The 21966-nt window shown below is 46.0% G+C and overlaps 1 protein-coding gene across 1 annotated transcript in view; it reads left to right on the forward strand.

Moving 5' to 3' along the window:
* Positions 1-8070, forward strand: part of smg6 (SMG6 nonsense mediated mRNA decay factor) — a 32097-nt gene extending 24027 nt beyond the window's left edge. Inside the window, exons 13-18 of the mRNA XM_084444219.1 lie at positions 1245-1424; positions 1545-1712; positions 4168-4312; positions 4400-4647; positions 5195-5276; positions 5418-8070. Of these exons, the coding sequence (XP_084300345.1) occupies positions 1245-1424; positions 1545-1712; positions 4168-4312; positions 4400-4647; positions 5195-5276; positions 5418-5548 (954 nt within the window). The 3' untranslated portion in view covers positions 5549-8070. The remainder of the gene's footprint in view (positions 1-1244; positions 1425-1544; positions 1713-4167; positions 4313-4399; positions 4648-5194; positions 5277-5417) is intronic.
* Positions 8071-21966: the final 13896 nt, after the last annotated feature.

Below are 21966 nucleotides of genomic sequence, written 5' to 3' on the forward strand. Positions count from 1 at the left end.
GTGTGTGTGTGTGTGTGTGTGTGTGTGTGTGTGTGTGTGTGTGTGTGTGTGTGTGTGTGTGAGTGAGTGAGTGAATCAGACTACTTGGGGAGAGGGAGGGAGGAGCTCAGCACTCGACTTGAATACTAGACTCACACACACACGGAATCCATCTCTCCCTCACTGCGATGCTAGACTCAGAATGGAGGTGAGAGCGAGAGCAGGAATGAGCCTGTTCTGTTGGGACCCAGCAGGTTGAACACACACATGAATGAGCTGACCTCCCTGTGACCCCCTGCCTGGGGCGTCCGGTGAAGGACGGGCATCTCCCAGGGCAACCAGCTCTGAATGAGCCCATGATCCCTGAAGGAACATCGCCATTTGCTATTGTTGACAAACTAGCAGCCAAAAACAAACATAGTTACCTAGTTATAGAACGTTAGATATTTGATTTATTTTGTTCCAGAAACTAACATAGATGTCTTTGTAGCTCCTGGTTCATTTTCTGGTAGCAGTATCACCAGCAGCCTGGCTTTGGTTGTAGATGGATGACGCACGTCCGTTGAGCCATAAACCTTGGCTTGTTTTTCCTGGGAGATCATACCCAGTGGCAGACAGAAGAGAGGTTTATAAGGAACCTCTCCAATGGCAGATGGGATCATTTTTCTATAGCCATTACACTGTGCAATCTACATTTATTTTATAATGACAGGTTAAAGGAAAAACTAGTCTGTGGTCACTTTTTTTTTTTAACTAAATGAAGTTAGAGGCATTTCTGTTCTGTGTAGAATAGGGATGGAGAGGGAAAGAGGGAGAAAGGTGGTAGTGAAGAGCGAGCTGGAGAGAGATATGGAAGGGGAGAGGGAGGAGGAGAGAGACGTGGAGGTGGAGAGAGGTGGGGTGGAGGGTTTAGTTTAGTTTATTTGACAAGAAATTTTTAAAAACCTAATTTGATTTTTACATCAATAGCTTAAAAAAACATTGTCAAGGTTAACACAAAGTAATTGACTTATTTCCATTGTGGACCTTGATGTAATGACATCAGGAATGGAGAGATAGAAGTGGAGGTGGAGAGGAGGGGTGGAGGGTGGAGGAGGAGAGATAGAAGTGGAGGTAGAGAGAGTGGTGGTAGAGTGAGAGGGGATGGAGGGAGGAGGTTAGGTAGAGGATTTGTTGAACATGGATGAGGGGAAGGGAAGTTGGAGAAGGATGGAGGATTAGTGCACGTTGGAAGCTTCTGTGTTTCTCTCCCTCCCTCTCTGCAGGCGATCGCGGCTGACTGTAAGAGAGTGACGGTGCTGAAGTACTTCCTGGAGGCGCTGTGTGGACAGGAAGAGCCTCTTCTGGCCTTCAAGGGAGGGAAATACGTCTCCATGGCAACCTCGCCCTCTCTCACCCGGCTGACCAATGCCAGAAGCAGACAGGACTCCCAGACGGAGAGAGAGGTGGGCGGCATTCTTCTTCTCCTCCTCTCCTCTGTTTAGCGATCAGCTGAGGTGAAGGATGGATGGAGGTGATGTCATCAGACGGGTCGGCAACATGAGTCTCCGCCGTTTTCATTGCAGACCGATGATGTCATCGTGGAGGAGGAGTCGTCCCTGTCTGCGTCAGAGGGAGATGGGGACACCGAGGAGGGCGGAGCCAGCGAGGACGACTTCAGGGAGCTGAGGGCCCGACGCCACGCCCTCGCTAGCAAGCTGGCCCAGCAGCAGAAACGCAGGGACAAGATCCAGGTAACGTGAGCCGGACACACAAACAAGCTTCCCTGAGCACAGGAGGAGTCGCTGGAGCACACAGGACATTCACGCCGTTTTAGTAGGTGGAGGTAAAAGACTAAGGTTTCTATGTGAGTTCATCAGAGTCATCATGAGAGAAAAGGCAGCTGAGCTGTTGCTGAGCTGGGCTGGTCTGGGCTGGTCTGGTACTGGGCTGGGCTGGGCTGGCTCTGGGCGGGGCAGACTGGCCTGATCACTGGGGGGGGTGAGTGTTACTGGGCTGGGCTGATCACTGGGGGGGGGTGAGTGGTACTGGGCTGGGCTGATCACTGGGGGGGGGGGTGAGTGGTACTGGGCTGGAATGGGCTGATCACTGCGGGGGAGTGAGTGGTACTGGGAGGAGCTAGCCTGGCTCTGGGCTGGGCTGATCACTGGGGGGGTGAGTGGTACTGGGCTGGGCTGGGCTGATCACTGGGGGGGTGAGTGGTACTGGGCTGGGCTGGGCTGATCACTGGGGGGGTGAGTGGTACTGGGCTGGGCTGGGCTGATCACTGGGGGGGTGAGTGGTACTGGGCTGGGCTGGGCAAGTCACTGGGGGGGGTGAGTGGTACTGGGCTGGGCAAGCCTGGTTCTGGACAGGGCAGCCTGGGCTGATCACTAGAGGGGGGGGGTGAGTGGTACTGGGCTGGCCTGGGCTGATCACTGGGGGGGGGGGGGTGAGTGGTTCTGGTCGGGCCATCCTGGGCTGATCACAGGGGGGGGGGGGGTGAGTGGTTCTGGTCGGGCCATCCTGGGCTGATCACAGGGGGAGGGGAGCAGGAGGGGCAGAATAACAACCAGACAACGTTTACATTCCACCAGTGATGAGGCTGGTCTGGGGAAGCCAGTGACTAAAGAGCACATGATCGCACAGCAGGATCCATATATTCAACACTCAATGCAAAGCAAAAAATACACCAGAAAAAAGATACTAGAAAAAGAGACAGAGGGGCACATCTATCAGTCATCAGTAGAAAAACATCTATCAATACAATATCAGTAGCACAAATACAACACAGTCATTAGTGCATTAGAAAACGATTCATGAAAATCCTGTACATAAGGGGAAAAAATCAAAATATAGTAAGTACATTAGTAGAGAGCATATCTATAAAGACATATCAGTCAGTAGCCTACATTAGAGAGAGCAATATCATGTATTTCTCTAGTCTCAACTAGGGATGGGCACGAGTACTCGAGTACTCGTTGTTGACGTCAGTACTCGAGTAACCATGGCGAGTAATTGTTTCACTGAAAAAAAAAAAAGCTTCGTTATTCATGCACCTGCGCACTGTGTTTTTGGCTACCTGCGTGAGGCTACTCGCATCAATCGCAACATGTCTGCTGCTCGTAAAAGTACAGTCTGGAAATACTTTGAGAAAGAAGGGGAAAACAGTGTGCAGTGCAAAATCTGCAATGTGAAACTTGATTATCATAAGCAAACCAGCTCAATGCTCAACCACATGCGGTTAAAGCACAACGAAACCATGAATTAGACGACTGGACAACAACCCCGAATCACATCATTTGCTAGCCCGGCTAGCTCACGACGATGCGACGCCAAACGAACGGAAAAGATAAGTTAAAGAACACAGTATGTCCGCTGTGACGTTTGTTCTTTAATAAATGCAATTGGATTGAATGGCTTAAATTGTTGGTTGTTTATTCATATGCAAATTCGCTATAACGAAATACGTCTGGATAATTTAACAGGCGGGCACGTTTACTTAATCGGGCACATAGCCTACTGTAGGCCTACATCGATGGCCACGGACCTCCCGGATTTATTTTTACGGTAGGCTACAGAACAGCGAGTACTCGAGTACTCGTTCATTATGAATATAGAGTACTCGAGTATTACAATAACAGAAAATGCCCATCCCTAGTCTTAACGGCAGACGCATGAGAGGTCTTTCGCTGATACACTACATAAGCTACGCTAACTACGTTACTGCATGCTGCAGATCTCTGTGGGTCTGGGAGACTTCATGCAAAATTCTGGTGCTCAAATCCTGGCAATTCATTGGTTTTGCAGGAATCCCTTTCGCTATCAGGCGCTCCCACCCATAGATATGCCCCGCCCATCTAACCTGGGCTAGCGTCTCTCATTTGCTGCCACGACCTGTCACTCTTTCAATTCTGACCCGTCGATACGCCCTCAGAACACCAGCTCGGGCGGCGAAGTGGCCCAGACTCTATTATGTAGAATGCGGAGCGCAGCGGTTCAACATGATATTTCAGTCTGAAGAGAGACTAGTATTTCCCCTACAATTAGAGATTTGAACACCTGCACTCTATGCACATACAGGTGTTTAGTGTATTGACCATGTTGTTGTGATGTGTGTGTGTGTGTGTGTGTGTGTGCGCGTGTGCGCACGTGTGTGTGTGTGTGTGTGTGTGTGTGTGTGTGTGTGTGTGTGTGTTGATGCTCCAGGAGGTGCTGCAGACGTGTGGCCAGCTGGAGCTGGAGGTGCGTCCTCTCTTCCTGGTCCCCGATACCAACGGCTTCATCGACCACCTGGAGGGGCTGAACACGCTGCTGCAGTCCAGCCTCTACATCCTGGTGGTGCCTCTCATAGGTGAGGCACAGAGAACCCCCAGACTCAACATAGGACTGTGTGTTGGGGGGTGGCGTGTTGACGTGTGTTGGTCTCTGCTCCTCCCAGTGATCACAGAGCTGGACGGCCTGGCCAAGGGGCAGGAGAGTGGCGGGGGGGGCGTGGGGAGGGGGGGCCGGGGTGCCCCCGGCGCCAGGGCTGGCCATGTGAAGGGCGTGCAGGAGAAGGCCCGCGTGGCGGTGGCCTTCCTGGAGCGGGGGTTCGAGGCCAGGGAGCCCTGCCTCAGAGCGCTGACCAGCAGAGGCAGCCAGCTGGACTCCATCGCCTTCCGCAGTGAGGACACCTCGGGACAACTGGTATGTGTGTGTGTCTGTCTGTCATGGCTGTCACGATATTACCTTTTTACAATACAATTATCAAGGCAATAATGACCAATATAATCACAATTTCTATAGAAATGTATAGAAAACATCCAATATAGATGTTAACAAAATACTTCCATCCTTCACAGCTAATGTAGATTTTGCAGTAGCCTGACCCGTTGCAGTAGCCTCTAAGGCACATGGGGCTGTTATCTGCGCCCCAGCGACAGCGCAGGGCCAGAGGTCATGTTTTCCATGGCGCGTGTTTGTTTGTTTGTCTGTCTGTAAGCAGGATTACACAAAAACTACTTGACCAATTTTCCCGAAAGTCAGTGGAAGGGTGTAGCATGGTCCAACTTAGAACCCATTACATTCTGGAACAGATCCGAATCACGGGGCGGGTCCACGAAAAAAAAAAAGTGGAGGGGGGGTGTAGCATCGGCCAGTTTACAACCCATTCACTTTTGGCAGAGCGATGAAATGCATTCAGGGGTGGTCTGGGCTCTCAGCCACATTTGTGAATCTGTCACTCATGTTCCAGGGAAACAATGATGATGTGATCCTGTCCTGTTGTCTCCATTACTGCAAAGACAAGGCCAGGGACTTCATGCCAGCACAGAGAAGTATGTATCACACACACACACACACACACACACACACACACACACACACACACACAAACTATGAACATTAGTGTCAGAGGATCCTGCTTCTGTCGTAATGTGATGAGTAGTTTTCTAAAGTCTCTCCCTCCCTGCGGTCAGACCGGCCGGTGCGTCTGAGGAGGGAGGTGGTTCTCCTCACAGACGACCGGAACCTGCGGGTCAAAGCTCTGACCCGCAACGTCCCCGTCCGGGACATCCCCGCATTCCTCAGCTGGGCCAAAGTGGGCTGAACCGGGCCAGACACCAGACCCAGAGATCCCAACCGCTGAACCCGCTGGCCACTCAACCGGAGGTGGAGGAACACGCTGACACAGAGAGAGTAGAGAAGACGAGAGAGAGGGAGGGATTAAACACAAGAGATACAGCCACTCATCTGGAATGAGGAATTGTCATTTTATCAGATGAGTTTTTCCCCCCTCTCGTGGTGAGGCGTGTGTGTGTGTGTGTGTGCGTGTGCGTGTGTCTGTGTGTGAACAGCGAGAGACTTGTTGAGGGAGCGTGAAGGTCTGTACCCAGGGGGGAGGAGAGATGGAGAGTTGAGGAAGGAACAGTGAGTGACTGAGTGTTGGTTACTGGGCGGTCTGGTTCAGCCGGATGACTGAGTGTTGGTTACTGGGCGGTCTGGTCCAGCCGGATGACTGAGTGTTGGTTACTGGGCGGTCTGGTCCAGCCGGATGACTGAGTGTTGGTTACTGGGCGGTCTGGTCCAGCCGGATGCTTGCCGTGTGTTTGTCAGGCCAGCCGCGCCTCAGTCTGAGGCAGCCGCACACAGAGGGATGGATGGAGCTGACGCCTGTGAGGACTGAGGAAGAGGAACTAGAGTGATGAAGGCCCCTAGCTTCTGGAGGATTGATATCTGAGTCTCACCAGCTGCTCGTCCTCAGCAACAGCGCTGAGAAGAAGAAAGAGAGAAAGACATTGGTAAAAAGAGAGAGGTGCTCTAATAAGGGGCTGAAGAGGGCTGTTCGAGGTGGGGGCGCTGAAAGCCCTTTATCTCCAGCCTCTCCCATGTGGGGTTCTGACCAGGAAGTAGTCTTGTCATTTCCTGCAGACCCAGGAAGTGGTTTTCTCCTCAGGCTTCGCCTGGGTTGTTACTCCTGCTTGAGGTTGACCTTCCAGTCATTTCCAAGTCTGTGTTTCTGCAAAGCAAGCAACGTTTTGTTGTTGTGGGTTTGTTGTTTTTGAATTCATTAATGTAAATGTAGAAAAGTGTGTGTGTTCTGTAAAGGAAAAGTGTGTGTGTGTGTTCTGTAAAGGAAGAACAGGGTGATGTATGTGCAGAGGTGCAGGGATGTCCTCTGGTCTACAGAGCTGCTGCAACCAAGCTGGAACATGCATGATTCAGCTGATATTTCTCTAATTAACTCTTCCTTGAAAGATGTGTAGATGATGGCTTGCTGATTATTTTAGTTCTACTTGTTACTGATGTCTTGGGGGAGGAGGGGTCTTTGACCACTGGAACTGACCCTTTGGAGACAGACAACGGCAGTGATCGAGAGAACGAACATGTTCAAGGCTTGTACTCCCATAAATTAGTGGTTTTGTTTTTAAGTACTCTATTTTTTCTTTAATTTTACAAAAATCCAGTATTTTAGCTGTATCATATTTTGCTTTTTAAGGTTATCACACTTGGTTCACCTTGATGTTCCTAGTTTATGAACACGGACAAATTATTTTCTGAAATTAATGAGTTAGTGTGCTATTTTGGACATTTAGCCCTACAGTATTTGTGGTCTGTCTACCATGAACCTGAAACATAGAGACATAATTTCACTGATCGCTCCAGTATTGAGTTAGCGGCAGTTTTATGCAGGCTGTCACTGGGTTACAGTGGATGTCAATAGGGCACCTATAAATGCGTTGGAAAAACGTTGATAAATGTGCTTTTCAGATGGGAAGCACGGTGTAATCTGCGATACATTTGACAGGACAGCATACTGAGACTGGTAAGTCTGCAAGACAGCCTGCAGAAAAACGTCAGCTAGCTCAATACTGGAGCCATCAGTGAATGATGGTCTCTGTTTCAGGCTCATGATAGACTGACCACAAATAGGGCTAAATGTCCAAAATAGCACACTACCCCTTTGAGCCTTTTTTAACAGAGATGTGTGCGTTCATTTACAGCGACATACTTAAATGGAGAGGATGGATATGGAATATTTTCAAATACACTAAAACATCTAGTGGGCATGTGGGATGAATCCAGGGACTCGGAGATTAGCATTTGAAGTGTGTGTGTGCGTCAGTTTCAACCCATGTGCTAGACGTGTCTTTTCACAACCATTCCACCCCTACATGTGATCTGCGCTAATGACTACCAGCACACCATGACATTATCCATGTCTGACATGGCAGCTGGCTATAGGATGTGAATGCATGCATCCTCACCAGCAGAAGTGGAACTAGTTTTGACTTCCGTGCAGCATGATGTGGTCAGGTACTTGTGCCTCTGATGATGCACCCTTGGTTGTTTGTACTCATTTCACCAGTCCAGAGTGTGATGGAGAGCTTTGTCTACTGGAACTAACTGAACAATTCTGCTCTATCTGACTTGACCCTGTATCTGATTCAACGGTTTTGTGAGAATTATCAAATTGAGTTATTTATGCATTTGTGCTGGTCCATTGGCAAAATGAAGTGACGTGATTATCCTTCCTTAAGTAGGTTACATGTTTAGTGAATCCTACTGTTGCGTTCATTGTGCATCAGTGCAGTTGTTTAAAGAAGACAACCATTTGACTCAAACCACAGACAAACCAACCTGAATGACATAACACAATGTTGTTGCATGTTTCCTGTAGGCTCTTCAATAAAGTATTTTAATTTGACTGAAAACTATATGGTTTCATTTATTTATGTACGGTATAGTATATGGTCTCACTGATTTATATGGTAGTGAATTCTCAGACATATTTAAGTTTCCTACATTAAGATTACAACATTTAAGTTAGAAAGCTGTGACCTTCCAGTAAGTGAGGCTTTGATTTTGAGGCTTTATCAAGGCAGTAGTTAAGTCAAGTTATCTGGGATTTTGCCTCAGTCTTCTCAAACGTGAAAATAACCTTAGCCAACCACAGAGGAAGCATGGACCAACTCTTCTTGTGGTGTTCATTTACAGTAGAACCATCGTTTATTGATTGGGGCCGAGCAGTAGTTATTGAGGTGTTCGTATGGACGTTGAAGTGAGTGCTACCTCTGTAGTCATAAAAAGGGTGGAAGGAAGGAATATAAATGTTACCACAGTAGTCATAAAAAGGTGCCTGTGTCTTTAAGAGAGCCTGCTTGTGTCCCCAAAATCAAATCCCAACTGACACTGAGCATTCCTTCATTCACTTCAATAGAGTACCTTCTGTAAGTGGAAGCAGGAAGAGAAAACCCCCATGGGACCTTAAATCAGAAAAAATACGAATGGTAGTGAATGCATTGAGAAAAATAAATTCTTGATCCCTATTGAATTGTGCCAGGACCATCACATATGTTTGTCAATTTAAACCATAAACTTATACTAATCTCTGCTAACTTTGTGTAAACAACTATTTTTGAGTGACAGTTGATTCCATGTCCCGTTGGCTGTACAATTGATTAATCTGTCTTGTTCTGTCTTGAAATTTGGTCAGATTTGTCACTATAATAATAATAGTCATACTGTAACATCCCAGGGAATCCACAGAAAATCAGGCCACTAATAGAATTCCGATTGAAGACGTAGCGAGTTGTGTCACATTTCTTAGGTAAAGATTTCAACCCCTATCCCTTGTGGCTCCATTCTGAAGGGCCACTACCCAGTCAAGGACACTCCAAAACTAGGGGCTAGGGCTAAGGGGGAGGTATTGGAATTGGGCCTTTATTTGTGTATCTCTGTACATGTACCTAATGTATATCTTTATCTACAGTCTCTATCTCTACATCCTGTCTGGGGCGTGCGCGAGATCTCTAGACATCCGTCAGAGCTCCAGCTGTCCCCGTTTATAAATAAATACTGGAGGAAAAAGGGAAGTGTAGCTTCACAAAACGGTGTGTGTCTGGATGTGCTGATCACAGGACAACATGCGGCCTCCTCTCCACATCCTCCTCTCTCTCTCTCTGGCGGCAGGTGAGTCAGGCTGTGAGACTGCAGTTAGGAGGGGAAAGGCTCAGTAGGACTGCTGGGACAGTTTACTGATTGTCTAGGATAACTTCCTGATCAAGAGTGTGTTCTGATATCTTACTGATCAGGAGTGTGATCTGATAACTTAGTGATCAGGAGTGTAATTGGACAACTTACTGACCAGCAGTGTTAGATGGTGCTAGTACGAACACCCTAATACACTATTGAAAAGGGAAAAATGTTTGTGTGTGTACCTGTGCATGTGAATTTATGACTGTCTGTGTGTGCGTGTGCCTGTGTGTGTGTCTGTGTGTGCATGCCTGTATGTGTGTGTGTGCGTCTGCCCCCTCCAGAGTGTGTGCATGGCTCCCTGGAGACGGTGGTGTGTGAGTGGGGAGGGGGGGCGATCCTGCCCTGCAGGTACGATGCTGGAGGCCAGGGGGGGCTGGAGGTGTGCTGGGGGAGGGGGGCCCAGCCGGCCCTGTTCACCTGCCAGAACACACTCCTCTCTACCAACGGACGGGCCGTCACCCACAGGGTCTCACACAGGTACAGGGGACCAGGGGCTCCCACAGGTACAGGGGACCAGGGGCTCCACAGGTATGGGGGACCAGGAGAACAGGGGCTCCACAGGTACGGGGGACCAGGGGCTCCCACAGGTACGGGGGACCAGGGGCTCCCACAGGTTCGGGGGACCAGGGGCTCCCACAGGTACGGGGGACCAGGGGCTCCCACAGGTACAGGGGACCAGGGGCTCCCACAGGTACGGGGGACCAGGGGCTCCTACAGGTACGGGGGACCAGGGGCTCCTACAGGTACGGGGGACCAGGGGCTCCCACGGGTACGGGGGACCAGAGGCTGGTGATTTGCTCAATTACACTGATTAAAAAAGACAAATGAGATTTTTCCTAAACACCATCACTAACTGCGGATTCTTGTCTAGATTCTGGGAAACGGTAAATGCTCAGAAACAAGGAGACTCCACTGTCTCTTTCCCTGAAGAAACTCACTGTAGCTCTGGCATCATCGCAGATAAGAAGGAAATATGTAATGCTTTCAATCAGCATTGTATCTCAGCCGCATTTTATCTCAGCAGGATTATTTGAAAGAAAATGTGTGTCCATGACCAGATAGCCTGGATCTCCTCCCTCACCTAACCTCAAATTCGTTTACAGAAAAATCAGCCAACTGGCCAATCAGCCAGTAAATATTTATTTTCATTTTTGTAATTTAGAAAATCAACATATTTCTCACACAGTCTCAGGGTTTGGAAGGAAGCCTGCTCTTCATAAAGGGGGTGAAAGGTCTGACCTGAATAACTATCGCCTCTCTCAACTTTCTTCCCTGGACAAAGTTTTAGAATCCAGAAGAAAATGTTTTTAAATGTTTAATGTCAACTGGTTGACAGGGTTTCAGGCCTGATCATAGAAGCACTTCTGCTGCCTCCCTGGTTTTATATTATGTGATACATTGTATGTATAAAAAGAGGTATTGAGCAGCCCTCTTTGTTGACATATCTCCAGCTTTTGACACAGCTGATCACACACGACTCATTCAGACTGTCACAGTCTAATAGATCTGGACAACAGGTCATGTGGTTTAACACGTATCGACCAGACAAATCTCAGTGTGGACTCTCTACTCTCAGAGGAGTAAAAGCTGGCTTAGGTTTTTTTTGTATGAGACTCCCTTGGAAAAGATATATTTTTCTTAATGGGAATCCATTGTTAATTAAAGGTTAAATACTCTATTATTGTCTATTGTACTCTGCTGTCCTCCTCCAGGTACAGGTTTGCAGCAGGCCTGCGTAGCTGGGATGTGTCCATGAGTGTGTCTGGGGTCAGAGAGGCAGACGCCGGGTTCTACCACTGCCGGGTCCATCGGCCAGGCCCGTTCAACGACCAGACACACGTAGTCCACCTCATCGTCAGAAACGGTCAGAACCAGTTACAGCACCAGAACTCTGAGTCTGCTTCCACGGACGTGTCAAAGACATACTGTATATTGGGTCAAATACAATTCTTATATATATATATATATATATATATATATATATATATATATATATGGGTCAGTGACAAATAAGGGTAGGAAAGATTAAAAAAATGTTTGGGGGGAAATACTGTTTTAAAAGCATGCATCAGGTGTGTTAATATGTGGATTTTGTATTTATGTTGGTTTTATGTCATTTGAAATTACAATTTCAGAAATTACAATTTTTCAAAAAGTAAGACCAAATGCGCCTGAAAATGTCAAGTGGTGTAACCAGAGAAAAGTGGTAAATATTCAATATTTTATCAACCTAGAGTGTATGTAGGTTGGCTAAAAACATGTTGTTACACTACAGTAGAATATAATGCTTAGATAGTAATAGGAATATAATTAACATTCCTGTATAATTTCATGTTTTCATGAACAAACACTGGTTACACCATTTGACACAACCCAGTGTCAATTGGTGTAACCATCCACATTTAGCACATTTATGATATTGTATTAATGATGAAATGGCAGACAAGTATCTGACTTATTAGGCAGGCCATCTCTGAGTCTCAACACAACATAGAATGTCTGGCCAAATAACATTAAGGCTATGATGTAAATGACAATTCCCATTTTCTCTAAAGAATACTTGGAAAATAAATAAAACTGACTAATAAACTAAAAGTTTCTTCTTAAGATGGCTAGTTGTCCTTGTGCTGCATCATAAAATATTGGTCCTTGCTGGTTACACCATTTGACATTTACTTTAAAAATCAAATTTGTCAGGCATTTATGGACACCCATGAAATCTAGCTAGTTGACCTAGCTACTTTCAAACATTTACTTTTTAAAGTAAATAGATCAAGTCAAGTAGACAAGTATGACATTTCTGTAGAAGTAAATGTTCTGTCCAGGAGCCTTAGCACCCTCTGAGTTGACTCAGAGGGTGAGCCTCTACCGCCTGGTAGAGGCTCATCAGGACCTCCGGTCATTGAACAGCCTGGTAGATCAGGACCTCCGGTCATTGAACAGCCTGGTAGATCAGGACCTCCGGTCATTGAACAGCCTGGTAGATCAGGACCTCCGGTCATTGAACAGCCTGGTAGATCAGGACCTCCGGTCATTGAACAGCCTGGTAGATCAGGACCTCCGGTCATTGAACAGCCTGGTAGAGGCTCATCAGGACCTCCGGAAGCGCTGCGTCAGCACGGTGGCAGATCAGACTGCTGCTGAAGGGGCTCCTGCCTGAGCAGGGTGTCCTGGAGAGGGTGGGGAACATTGTCCATGACGGGTAGTCCTCTGCCTGAGCAGAGTCATGGAGAAGGCGGGGGACGTTGTCCATGACGGTCCTCATGTTGGCCAGCGTTCATCTCTCAGCCACCAGTCTCACTCTCAGTCCAGGCTGACGTTCAGGACAGCGCCGCCCTCCTGGTCAGTCTGGAAGTCCTGCTGGCATCACTGCTCTGATGCTGCTACTCCAACACAAACAAACAAATGCATAACAGATGCACTTGCTACAACAGATAGAACGCATACAGGTGTCTCGATAGGCTTGTTTTTGGAATCAAGTTAGATAGCTAGATGTTTTTTTTAAAGACTGTTTGTAAACACTGAAAAAATGTTTTGTGTGTTCCCCTCAAAGCACCTGGTTTAGCGGTTGCCCCGGTGATAGACCTGGTCCCGGCACGCCCGCAAAACCTCACTGACACACCTGGTACCTCACCGGTGGTCACACACACCCCTGGGTCAACCCACACCACACCTGAGCTACCCCACACCACACCTGGGTCCACTCCAGAGAAGACACCTGGTACACTACCATGACTTCACCCACAGTCCAAACTACAGATCAGTCTTCTGCTCTACCTCTCCACACACTCACATTATATATATATATATATATATATATATATATATAAATACTTTCCCCTACTCATCCTGTATGAGCATGCCTGTTACTCATTCTGTAGTGAGAACATAGACCTGTATTCTGTAAAACGAAAGGACTTGATGTTGGTGAAACAGAGATGTGGAATATGGACACCAAGTTTCTCTGTCTTGTTTGTGATGTCTCAGTTGAATGTATTTCCCTTCTGACCAGGTGAGACGGGGCGTCCTGGTGTTCCGAGGGACGTCACTACAAGACCTGTTCTGGGACTTGTCAAGAGCAGTCAGGTGACAGAAACATCTGGGAATGAAAACATACCTGTATTGGAGAGTTTTCAGGTCACAAAAGTGATCGCTGCTCACTCTAGCTCTGGTGCAAAATATCTATTTAAAGGGGAACGTGTTAGGCATGGCTAGGAGGATGTAAACAATCGTCTAGCTTTACCGCGCACACGCATGCTCGCGCTCTCTACAACGTGCTACGGAAGTTTACAGTGCGAAAGGTATGGTGTAGTGCGTTCGGCGAAATAGTTCTGGCTCAAATGGAGCTTTTGTTTCAATATTCGGTTTGAGAATGCAATATATTTCACATGACAGCATAATGACACCGGTAAGATCCCACCCTGCGCTTCCTGCCTTGAAAAGGCATGTTTATCATAGTTTTTAGCAGAGGCCCATAGACCTCCATTATAAAGGGGGTGCGCTCACAGAGGAAAAAGGAGCTAGCTTACTACTGCACGGATCGGTTAAATGTTGGTGTGTACGGATCGGTTTCATTGAGGACAAAGCGACATTTGAGCTAAACTTGCTATGACTGTGGCGTTCCCCTTTAAGCTAGCAATATTTTCAACAGCAAACTGTCATCATCAGGGTATCTTGTCGAAACATTGGTAGCTTAAATAAATATGTGCGTCAGAGCTAGATTGTGCAGAGCCCTTTTCTCCAAGGTTGCAAAAAAAATGCAGAAGTTTCTGTTATTTCAAATGGAAACTTTTTAACCATTTCTTTCCACTCCCCTCTGATTGATCGAGTTACCCAAGACCAGGTTCCAGCCATGCTGCACGCTGTCATTCATTCACTCTCTCTCCTGATCATAGTTCTGTCTCTATGTCTCTCTCTCTCCTGATCATAGTTCTAGTACCTTTACGTATGTCTCTCTCTCGCTCTCTCCTGATCATAGTTCTGTCTCTGTCTCTCTCTCTCTCCTGATCATAGTTCTAGTACCCATAACGCTTTGTCTCTGTCTTTCTCCTCCTCTTCAAAGTTCTATAGTAACTATCTCTCCGTCTCCTGATTATAGTTCTAGTAACTCCGTCTCTCTCCTGATCATAGTTCTAACTGTCTCTATGTCTCTGTCTCTTTGTCTATGTCTGTGCTGTATCCATGTTTGTTCTGGTCATGGTTCTAGTAACTCTTTGTCTATGTGCTGTATCCATGTTTGTCCTGGTCATGGTTCTAGTAACTCTTTGTCTATGTGCTGTATCCATGTTTATCCTGATCATGGTTCTAGTAACTCTTTGTCTATGTGCTGTATCCATGTTTGTCCTGATCATGGTTCTAGTAACTCTTTGTCTATGTGCTGTATCCATGTTTGTCCTGGTCATGGTTCTAGTAACTCTTTGTCTATGTGCTGTATCCATGTTTGTCCTGGTCATGGTTCTAGTAACTCTTTGTCTATGTGCTGTATCCATGTTTGTCCTGGTCATGGTTCTAGTAACTCTTTGTCTATGTGCTGTATCCATGTTTGTCCTGGTCATGGTTCTAGTAACTCTACGTCTTCCTCTGTACAGGACTCAGTGTTTCCTCTCAGAATGCAGCTGGAGAGTTACCTTGGCAACACAGTCAGAGTGGCCGTCATCGTGTTTCTGCCGGCTCTGGTCACAGCTTTGATCTACAGTGAGTCAACAGTAGCTCCTCTCCCATTCAACAGCATTCAAACAACATTGACCAACATTCATTGAGCGTTCAGCCGACATACAGGCGACATACAGTGAACATACAGCCAACATTCCATTCAACCAAGTGTTAGTTAAACCATTCAAGTGATAATTAACCATCAGATCCTGTCTGGGAGCCCCTCTAAATAAAGAGTTCCCTGACAGCCAGACTGCTCAGACGGGTTTCCTGTCTGAGAGGAAGTCAGACACGTGACTCAGGGATGGTCTGCTGACTCTCCCTTTCCCCCCTTTTTGTGTGTCTACATGCTTGTGTGTGCGTGTGCGTGTATGTGTGTGCGTGTATGTGTGTGTGTGTGTGTGTGTGTGCGTGTGCGTGTGTGTGTGTGTGTGTGTGTGTGTGTGTGTGTGCGTGTGTGTGTGTGTGTGTGTGTGCGCGCGCAGGTATGAGGCTCTCCAGGAGAGGCAGAGGAGGATCTCCCAGGTCCTGCACTGTCTAAAGCAGGAGCCAGAAACACAGTAGGACCATAACCACAGCTAGAATCACACAGAACCAGGACCAGATCCAGAATGCTGACCTACAGCTAGAATCACACAGAACCAGATCCAGAATGCTGACCAACAGTATTCATCTTTTCTCCCAAAGTTTTAGGAAGGGCAAGCTTAATCTATTTTTGGTGTTATGGATTATCACAAGGTAACAAAACCCCCATAAAAAGAATGATAGCCACTCTATTCTACTAAGCCTATATGATCTGTACTTGTAGCCAGGCCTTATCTACCATACAGAAGCAGCGCTAGAGAAACGTTAGTCTTGTTTGTCTGCACCTGATAAACGTCCTCAAATGCCTGTGTGCTCCTGTGATTCCTCCCTCAGTGCTAGAGGGACTCACATAACACTTAACACTTACTGAACACAAACACTGACCTCGCAGGGGCCTGCTGTTTCCTGTACAAATTTAATAAATTGATTCTAATGAAATCTTACTGTTTCTCTTCACCAGTTATTGTGACTTTTACAGTAGCAGTTTGCTAAACAATCCTGGGTCACACTTTACAATAAGGGTCACAAACAACATTAGTTAACTGTTAACTAATGCTTATTTAGGGTTAGGTTAGGTTACTAATGTTAATTAATACGTTAGTTAAGGTTAGGGTTAGGGTTAGGTGAGTTAACCTTAGTTAACATAAATAACATTAGTAAATGGTTAATAGAGACATTAGTTAACTATTACTTAATGCTTAATAATGCATTAACTAATGCTTATTAATGTACCCTTATTGTAAAGTGTTACCCAATCCTGTAGTGTAAAAGGCTTTAGGGTTGAAAGTTTAAAGCTATAATCCAAATTGGTTGCTGCAACTAGCCGTTTGTGGTAGTGAAACCACTACTGATGCCTTCAAACGACAACAGTCTGGACTTCACCCATATTTACCTCTGCCTCAGCAAAAGCACACAGTCTCTTTTTAAAGAAGCCCTGCTCACATATACTATAGGAACACATAACCTGCTCATATATACTATAGGAACACATAGCCTGCTCATATATACTATAGGAACACATAGCCTGCTCATATATACTAGAGGAACACATAACCTGCTCATATATACTATAGGAACACATAGCCTGCTCATATATACTAGAGGAACACATAGCCTGCTCATATATACTATAGGAACACATAACCTGCTCATATATACTATAGGAACACATAACCTGCTCATATATACTATAGGAACACATAGCCTGCTCATATATACTAGAGGAACACATAGCCTGCTCATATATACTATAGGAACACATAGCCTGCTCATATATACTATAGGAACACATAGCCTGCTCACATATACTATAGGAACACATAGCCTGCTCATATATACTATAGGAACACATAGCCTGTTCATATATACTAGAGGAACACATAGCCTGCTCATATATACTATAGGAACACATAGCCTGTTCATATATACTATAGGAACACATAGCCTGTTCATATATACTAGAGGAACACATAGCCTGTTCATATATACTAGAGGAACACATAGCCTGCTCATATATACTAGAGGAACACATAGCCTGCTCATATATACTAGAGGAACACATAGCCTGCTCATATATACTATAGGAACACATAGCCTGCTCACATATACTATAGGAACACATAGCCTGCTCATATATACTATAGGAACACATAGCCTGTTCATATATACTAGAGGAACACATAGCCTGCTCATATATACTATAGGAACACATAGCCTGTTCATATATACTATAGGAACACATAGCCTGTTCATATATACTAGAGGAACACATAGCCTGCTCATATATACTAGAGGAACACATAGCCTGCTCATATATACTATAGGAACACATAGCCTGCTCACATATACTATAGCAGCACATAGCCTGCTCATATATACTATAGGAACACATAGCCTGCTCATATATACTAGAGGAACACATAGCCTGCTCATATATACTATAGCCGAGAGCCACCGGGCTCCGTGAGGGTCTGTTAGGGGCGACCGCCGGCCCACGCCGTGAAGCGTCTCCACAGGCAGCTGGAGAGCCTCCTCACCAAACGGGGAAGCGGGTAAAAGGCACTCCTAAAATGTCCCCACTAACACTCCCCCAGCCCTGTCTATTGCCGGAACATCGCCCCACAACCCCGGCGGCCTGTCTTCGCCGCCGGCTGCCCTACACGGCGTGCGAACGGCATCCACCCCCCAAATAGACTCATAGTGCAAGTGAGTCTCATGAGTGCAAGAATGAGTCTCTGGCAGCGGAGTCGGTTCCTCTCAGGTGAAACCAGTCTCTGGTTAGTTGTCCTGCTCCCATGGGAACCAAAGTTCACTCCGTATGTGAGCAGGTATCTAGAATGGGTGTGGGACCATGTTTCACCAACTCTGGCAGCACCAGCTTCTCTCCTCACCAGACCTCAAATCACTCATCTAATTTAGTAACAGGAAGTTATATGTGTTTTGTCCTGACAAACAGCTAAAGCCTCATGAAAACACCCAGGTCCAGTGGAGAATTTGTTCTGGTAGGTTGTGTTTGTTTGGTGGAGAGGTTGAAGATTCTCATCATGGAGACAGGCAGCCTGTCTGAGAAATAGAACGGCAGCTGAATGTAACTATGTCCTCCTGTCTCCTTTACCCTGGAAACAGAAGGGGTTTGAGTTTGACTCACAAGAGCTATACATTCACTTATGCCCCAAAAGTTCTTGATCACAGTAGTTGTTGTTGTCGTCTATCTACAGGTCAGTAAAATCAACTAAATGCCAAGAGGTAGATATCATTGGATTCCTCTCAGCCTACAGAATCTAGAAATGATCTTTTGAGCAGTTCGGATTGAATTAGTGTCGCTTTAGCCTATGCATGGACAATAACCGCACAAGTGCATGTATTCTATATGGCTTCCGGTTCCGATAACGTTATCTCGGGAGGGGGGTTATGATGGACTAAATGGTCAATTACAGACTGTGCTCCAACGGGTTTCAACACGACTATAAACAAGTGCACCGGAAACATGTTGCCCCCGCCCATGATGGTCCTTGGAAATGATGGAGTGGAAACATGGCATTTATTTTTGGATGACTATGATACACCAGCTTATGAGAACCATAACATGTTAACAAGGAAAACCAGGGAGCTTTCTTCTTATCTAAACTCTGTGGATTTGAAAAGTAGAAGTGTCCCTGAGCAGAATAGACTATAGAGAATTGACTTTTACTGAAACACATAACACACAGTAGTTTGTGTCCAAAGCAAAATGTATAGGCAATGGGAAATGGGGAAAACTTGGGAAAAAGTCTAACAAGTACCTATAGAATAGACATGAGCACTAACCGTCTCGTGTGGAAGATGGCAAGACGACCGGTCAGACGCACACATGACGCACACACCCAAACCACCACTGTTCCAAATTCATATCAATGAAGTCTGTGTTCTTCTGTATAACCACCTTACAAGCCAGGCTTGAGCAAGTGCATCCATGGCCTTGATATCAGAGGAACAACCACAGAGAACCTACATCTCGACATGACCAAACCGTTGATGGTTAGACACTGTCCTATCCAACATTACTAATCTACTCTAATGTATCCAATATTATAATTGAAATAGCTAATCTAGACCCACCTTATCTATTCTGTGAAATACAAGGACTTTACCTACTACAACAAGTCCATGCACCTGTATGGTCTAAAGTCCGATAATCAATGTTGAAATACAGACATATCTAGCGCTATTAATGTCACATCATGTGTATCAATGATTGACCAAAGTAAGCTCTCTACAAACCACGGTAGAGTGAATAAGAGTACAATAATGTCTCCATCTAGTGGGCAAACAAGTCCATGCACCTGTATGGTCTAAAGTCCTATAATGAATGTTGAAATACAGACATATCTAGCGCTACTAAACACCTCAAGCTCTACTCTTTGCAGATGTAGAACGTACATTTCCCAAATAAACTTGTATGAGACTATACTGAGACACCAAGGATGGTTTTGATGTAAAAATCTAAATGTACTTGTCAATGGAAAAATGCATTGGAAAGGCGCCCCTTTTGTGGTGGGTTCTGGTTCTATGCGGGGACTGACTGACTGACTGACTGACTGACTGACTGACTGACTGACTGACTGACTGACTGACTGACTGACTGACTGACTCACTCACTCACTCACTCACTGACTCACTCCCTGACTGACAGACAGACGACCTAACCCTAACCCCTCCTTCGGCTGTCGCCAGGTGGGGAACAATATGGGTTAAGTAAAGCCAAGCTGCCATGCTACACCCCTCCACCAATGGAGAATGTTTCTGGTAGTTTTTGCCTAATCTTGCTGACAGACAGACTAACAAACTCACAGCACCGGAAATATAAACTCCCTTTGGCCTGGGTGTTGGTAACAGTTGAAAAGAAACCAATTAGGATTTGTTGTACAAATACATCTACCTGACACATTAACAAGAACTAAGACAAACACATTAATACCATCTCAGCCGTCTCACACACACGAAAATAATCAGACCGCAATACTTTGGTTATTCGCTGGAAAACGTTTTGGGTGTTCACTGAGGTGAGGGCAGCCTGACAGGAAATAACACCAGCCTGGTAAGACATGCTCTGATACTGTGAGAAAGAGCCTTAACCTACAAACACATGCATGAGCAGAAAACCAGTGAGTTGATGTAGACGGTAGTCAGTAGTCAGCCGACCATGATGCTGGTTGGCTTGTTTGTCCTCCATCTTGGTGGATATGTTTCCACCACCGCTCCAGGTAATCCCCTGCTTCTATCTAAATTATGTTACGAATGTGGACAATTAATATTCTACTTTGGGATAGAATATTTAAGACCTTGCTGTTTTCTGGAGATTTACCTTTTGACCTACAATCACATTGTGTCTTGTGGGGACAAAGTTCTCAAAATCTAGTGTTCTGAACGTATAGTGGGTAAAACGTTCGTTTCAGTCGTATTCCGAGAATGAGAATGGATAGAGCAAAAGTATTACTACACATCTGAAATTCAAGAGAGGTCAGTACAGAAGAAGAAATAATATATACAATAAAATAAACAAATTAAAGAAATCCAGACCCACTATTTTACCTACTCTTCCTGGAAATAGTTTGTACCATGGAAATGTTGAGGATTAGGGTTTGGGTTCGATAAGATAAACTTTCACTTTGTGCCAGAGGTCAACATGCCACTCTGGTTTCCCCAGCTAACATACTCCATCTTGTTTGCAGGAAGCCGTGTTCTGGACCAAGCAGATGAGAGAGTTTAAAAAATAATTAAGTACAAACATACAATACTTAACCCAATTACTATAAGAATACAGTAAACGTACATGAATTCAATACACATAACACTTCTCAAAAATGAATCGATGGTGTTCAAACATAGACAGCCATATTGTTACATATAAGTATATTTATTTGGTTACTAGGCAACCACTGGGGGTGGGCTGTCTGGGGGGTCGGGGAGGAAGTGGTGGTTCTGTCTGGGGGGTCATGATACCAAAAAAGACCCGAGGGCTGAGGTTCTGTGTCGACTACAGGAAGCTAAATGCTGTCACACAAACGGATGCCTCCCCCTTACCAACTGTTCAAGAGATACTGGAGTCTCTGGCTGGAGCTGCTGTATTTACCACCCTCGAAGAGGCACTTCTTCTGCTCCTCCCTCAAGTTCCTTGGTCATGTTGCTTCCTCTGCTGGGGTGGAAGTGGACGCATAAAAAACACAGGCGGTCCAGGACTTCCCCGTCCCCAGGAACATCAAAGAGGTCCAGAGATTCCTCAGAATGGCTTGCTGGTATCACCGATTTTTTACCAAACTTCTCCAACCTGGCCGAACTCCTGAATGTTCTGAAGAGGAAAGGGGTCAAGTTCTCCTGGACACCCGAGTGCCAGAGGTCATTCAAGGCCCTGAAGAACTGCCTCCACCCATCCTGGGGCATCCCGACTTCACCTTGCCCTTCGTGGTGTACACTGATGACAGTGATATCAGGCTAGATGCAGTGTTGGTACAACAAACTGGACTCGGGCCGGAAGAGGTCCTGGCCTTCGCCAGCCGCAGTCTGAATCATGCGGAGAGGAACTACTCAACCACCGAGCAGGAATGCCTGGTGGTAGTCTGGGCTCTGGAAAAGTGGAAGGCAGGTTTTTCACTGTGGTAACAGACCATTCCTCCCTGGTGTGGGTCTTCAAGATCCAAAAACCCAACACCTGACTCATTTGATGGGCTCTCGGACTACAGGAGTTCACCTTCACAGTGGAGTACAGGAAAGGGA

The sequence above is a fragment of the Borostomias antarcticus genome (genome assembly GCF_949987555.1).
Source record: "Borostomias antarcticus genome assembly, chromosome: 1".
NCBI classification, from domain to species: Eukaryota; Metazoa; Chordata; class Actinopteri; order Stomiiformes; family Stomiidae; genus Borostomias; species Borostomias antarcticus.